Raw genomic sequence first — 5410 nt, forward strand, 5'->3', positions numbered from 1 at the left:
GGGGACGGGGACGGGGACACATACGGGGGATCGGGGACGGGGACGGGTATTGAGGTCCCCGCCCCATTGCCATCCCTAATCAAACCCATTGAAGATACACAGTAAGCTAGGTAGGGCAGTGTGCTCATACAAGAGGAGCACCCAATAGGCCATGAATGCAGTAAGTTAATGGAAGGAGGCATACCTTTCTTGGTTCTCTATTACTTCCAGATACAGGAGAAGCTAAGCTAAGCCCTCAATGGTAGGACTTGTTAGCAATCAGCTAGGGAAGAAACATACATGTCATAACAGTAAGTTTATCAAAATAAGTTGATTCCAATTCTCAATCCTAGACTACACTACACTAAATCAAAGGCATAAAAATCTCATCCTTTTCCTTGGAGAAGATGTAGTTGCTATTCTCTAAAGGTGACCGATTCCATGTGCCTAAGGGCCCGTCTTACCAGTCACCGTCTCACTTACCTTGTCTGATAACATTCTTGACCAACAAATGGTATTGTTGGCAAGTGCCTCTAACCTGATTAGCGCTTACCAACAAAGTCTTCTCCTTCACTTACCAGGTAAGATCCTTGTTCCATGTTATACCTATTACCGGGTAAGATTCTTGGTCCCTGACATACTTACTTGATTAGCACTTACCCAGTAAATGTTCAGTAAACGGCCTCCAAGTTGGTTACTCAAATCATCCAAGGAACAAAAGGATATTACCGCTAGTGGAAAGCTCCTATTATGGTCATGCCTACCCGATAACGTAGAGACATTTGTATGGACTTGCTTGGTTAAACGGCAATAAGACAAGATTGATCCATTGCCAATGCCCAAGGGTCCTTGAGAAAACATTTCACGGACTTGAGTACATGTTTGCCCAATTCAAAGGTGGTGGGAGTATCATTATTGGCATTGGTTTGGCTCCCCCATTCGTCACCGGTTCGAGTCCCTCCAAGGTCATTAGACTTTTCCCGGTTGTTAACATCAAGAGATTAGTCAAGTTAAGCCACATACCCACGGTTTTATACAACACGGCACGCACACACATGACATGACATCAATTTATTCTTGAGGAATGTGATCAAGTATCCTGTAAGTGATAATGAACGATAGGCACCACCAATTAAATGGGGATGGAATTGGGTTGAACCTAAATTTGAAATACTAAAAAAACCAAAACAATTTCTACCTACTTTTTCACACATCAAAAATATTAGAAGTCTATATACATGACCAATAACAAAAGCTTTACCATCATGAGATAATTCAACAAATGCATGATCACATAATCAACTTTCAAGTTCTAACAAAGGATTACAACAAAAACAAGATAGTAATATGATGACTTATAAGTTTGAGAAACTTGATTCACAAAGATGCATCCTATATTCTGCTTGCAACTTACTTCACAGAAAGTCCTTCATTGGATCATCATGATGGACCTTTTTCATCCTGTATGCTTCCATGTCTTCAGCCGTCACCTGCAAACACAAAATCATTCACTTCCTTTCCATACCCCTCCCTCTCTATCCCTACTAAACTTAACTCTAACCCAACCCATCTCTACTTTCTGTGATATATACCAATTCAAATACATCAATACAAAAAGATATGTATATTTAGGGTTGGGTTCCAGTGAGAAGCATAAGAAGGGATGAAATACATTAGGATGAAATACACCAAGACGCACCGGATTAATCTCCGTATCATGCGCGATTCATGGGTAGGTTTGAAATTAAAGGTGATCAAGAGTCTACATCTCTTCTTACACTTCTCACCTTAACCCTACTTCTCACACGATCCTCCGCCTATATATATATATATATATATATATATATATACACACACATATACACATACATATACACACACACACACATATATATACACACACACACATATGAATAATGAAAATTATACATACCTCATCATTCCACTTGACATTGTATTTACGTTTCCTTTCGTCTTTTTCTTCTCTCCTCCTCTGGTCCTCCTATCCACATCAATAGCAGCAATTCAGTAACATTAACAACAACTTACTTGCTACACGTTTAAACGTCATAAATAAACAGCTTTACATGTCTAAGATAACAAATAAGATAAAATAACTCACCTTCTTAAGAGATTCAGCAAGTTTCCCTTGGTCCAAAACCAAATCATCAGGTATGTCGGTTCCCCAGGTAGCAAGCTGCTTCTCCTCGGTAGGGGCATTCACATCTTCAGAGGCCTCTTTACGAGCAATGTTGGCCTTCATAAGATCCGCTGCAGCTTCGGCAGCTTCTATTCCGGCAGCACCGGTACAGTAACTGTTCCTAACAAACTGCTTGCAACACTTATAGCCCCACTGATGATCCTTCCACCATGAACCCCAAACACTCGTATGGTTATTGATGTAAACATCTTCTTCATATTTGCTCTTGGGAATGGCAATTTCCTGGCCCTTAATGATCCTACCAGCACGGTCATACTCGACTTCCTTCTCACTTTGTCCAAGTAACAGCTCTCGCGGAAGCACTTCTGCAGTAGCTGCATTGCCATACTTCTCCACAATCGTYTCCTTCACTTTGGACTTCAGTTTCTCTTTGTTAACCTTAAAATTCTTGTACAATAATTCAGCTTGAGATGGAGCTGCTTGCATATGCACATCATTTCCCTTCTCAAATGCTTCCCAAGCATGTATATTCAGTTGCTTGAACTCYAAAGCTTGACCACTTACTCTGTTCTGATTATCACCCTATAATGAAAAATAGGAAAAATAATAATCAGAATACAATTGAATTAATAGAAATAAATCCAACATGAAACGATTAACGCCACTCACAGCATAGAACTTTTCATTTGGATCCATATCTGGAAGAGGATCCTCACGCATGGACCGTGTTTTAGGATCATAATGGGCAGAATTGACATCAAGATTAAGCAAATACTTTGCTGTATCTTCTCGAATACGCAGATTCCTAACAGTCCCTGTGCTCCCACCACCAGTAGTACGCACACGTTTCTCAACCTTAGCAAAGTCCATCTGTTTACTTTCATCAACCTTGGCTTCATCCACCTTTAAAGCATCTTCATTGTCCTCATCATCACTAACTTCAACATTTTCACTATTATTCTTCTCCTCTAGCTTTTTTAGCTGCTGGTCCTTCAAGAATTTCTTCCGAGCTTCATCCCTAGCTTCATATCTTTCAATAACATGAGCATATGACGCAGCATCATATCCATTCCACCGGTCCCTTTTTCCATCATAATCAAGCTCAAAAGTCTCTATTTTCTCATCGGCTGCTATATTTTTGCTCGTCCACTTTGCCCCCAACTTTCTAGGCCTCTCCATGCATGTCTTGGTTGTGTGTGTCATGGCTCCACAACTGTCATAGTAAGCCATATATATAAAGGTTATCAACTTGTATTTTATAAACAAACCTACAACCAATAAATATTTTGTGAAAGAGAAAGTACTGCCGCCACAACAAACGAAGCTTAACAACGTAACAATTATATATCAAAATAAGAAAAAGACCAGCAAAAGATACAAAACAACCATCGGAACACAGAATGCAGTAACGAATTAATGAAGTAGAAGACATTTTCCTTACTTTTCACATGCACCTTTCCTGTACTTGTCAGCCTGGTATATTTTTGCGCCCCTGTCGTACCATGATTTTGTATAATTTGGATCAGATTTCCAATTCCTTTGATGTTTCAAACTCTAATAGAACAGAAACACAAGTTTCAGTTACATGACCTATAAAAAAGAACAAAAAGTGTACCAAGCAACAAAAGAACAAAAAGCGTACCGGTCTTTCTGCATTAAGATACCAAGGAGCAGATGACATATACTGAGGAATATGGGGATTGATTTCTTTTCCATCTTCATCAACCTCAGCAGGTGCAAGTCCAGCTTTGCGTGCTTCTTCTAGTTCCATCTGCTTCCGGTGGTCCTCTCGGGATTTGAATGCCACTGATATAAAAGCAAATATAATATACAACATCAATGTAATGGAAAAGGGAAGATATTACAATTTCCCTAAGCTGACCTAATCCAAAAATATAACAGGGTAATTAAAAGCCTGTATCATGATATCTTGGCGGCAAATCCTACAGCAGAACATAGTATTCTCTTCAATATAACTGAATTGTACTCCTTGAGTTGATCAACTTACATCAGCATATAGCAAGTCGAAATAATATCGCAAATATGTTGGGATTCAAAATACTTCCAAATCAAATTGCAACATACTGATCTCACATTATATAGGGTTTACTCAAAATTGAAGGAATTCCTAATTGGTAAAATAATTAGCTTTAACTCTACAGGAGGATCGAAGATAAGTATTTATTGTGTAACAGAAATTTTTCCCAAACGTTAACTTAAAAGAAGATTTTACATGTTATGACTTGAGAATAAAAGCAAACTCAGACATCTTAGAAGAACCACAATAACACGAAGTGTTATAGATCATTTCATAAATCAGTAACAATTTGTGTCTCGATTATGTTGTTGCCTGCAGATGCCCACTAGTTTTAGTTTCTGTTCCGACACATTCAAGCAATAGATTTGAACCCTTTTCCTGATCCTTGCACAAATCAACGGACTTGTCTTTTTCTATTGTATTAAATGGAACAAACAATAGGGATTTCTTATTGGCACGGAACTTCAACTCAATAGCAATCAAAAGAAGGTTGAACAAAAGTTGGTATTTTCATCGAAGCCAGTGGAGGGTTTCAAGGTTCAAATGACGAAACCCTAAAGTGATCAGTATAGAAATCAAACTTTGTGAGGGCCTTAACTGTAGCATAATATCAACTCAGAAAAGAAAAAACCCATAAAGAACATAAATTTTTTGGAGATCCATGGAAAGACAAACAAACAAACAAACAAATTTGAGGAGCAAGTAGGAACCTGATGCCGTCGCCATGTTTGATATCCCCTACTTGAAAAAATGGAGATTCGTATGCGTAGCAAGTATGTAAAGAAGAGATCTGAGTGAATCTGTGTGTGATTTCTTCTTCTATGCCCTTGCGAATTGCGATGGAGGAGGGATTTTGTGTTTATAGATTTCTTCCTTCTTGTGCCGCCTCTTCCCTATTTATTTATAGATTTACTTTAATCATTATCCAATATTATATTATTTCCTAAATAAATCAATACTATCTCCCATCTATTTACAAAAACATTTCCTATTTTTAAGTTTTAAAATGATTTACTTTCAAATAATCATTCAACCAATTATACCATTTTTTTTCCTCATTATCCTCTTATCATTGTTATTTCTTATACGACTCGGATGCTAGAAGCGGGAAGATATTCAAACTATAGAGCGTGATTTTATTTATAAAAAGAGTAGGTTTTCATAATTTTTACAATACAGCGGAAACCAACAAACTAAGCTAAAAAGGAGGAAGCAAAAGAGATTAACAAAAA

General features: G+C 37.9%; 1 protein-coding gene across 1 annotated transcript; it reads right to left on the bottom strand.

Moving 5' to 3' along the window:
- Positions 1 to 1188: 1188 nt before the first annotated feature.
- Positions 1189 to 5039, bottom strand: LOC112514386 (pre-mRNA-splicing factor SLU7-like). Its single transcript, XM_025120828.1, has 7 exons — positions 4889 to 5039; positions 3783 to 3946; positions 3582 to 3694; positions 2810 to 3353; positions 2102 to 2722; positions 1913 to 1981; positions 1189 to 1469 (listed from the first exon to the last, which is right to left on the bottom strand). The coding sequence occupies exons 1-7, from the start codon at positions 4902 to 4904 to the stop codon at positions 1395 to 1397; spliced, it is 1602 nt and encodes a 533-aa protein (XP_024976596.1). The 5' UTR covers positions 4905 to 5039; the 3' UTR covers positions 1189 to 1394.
- Between the last annotated feature and the right edge of the window lie 371 nt (positions 5040 to 5410).

Source organism: Cynara cardunculus (genome assembly GCF_001531365.2).
Source record: "Cynara cardunculus var. scolymus isolate 2C chromosome LG 6, CcrdV1, whole genome shotgun sequence".
NCBI classification, from domain to species: Eukaryota; Viridiplantae; Streptophyta; class Magnoliopsida; order Asterales; family Asteraceae; genus Cynara; species Cynara cardunculus.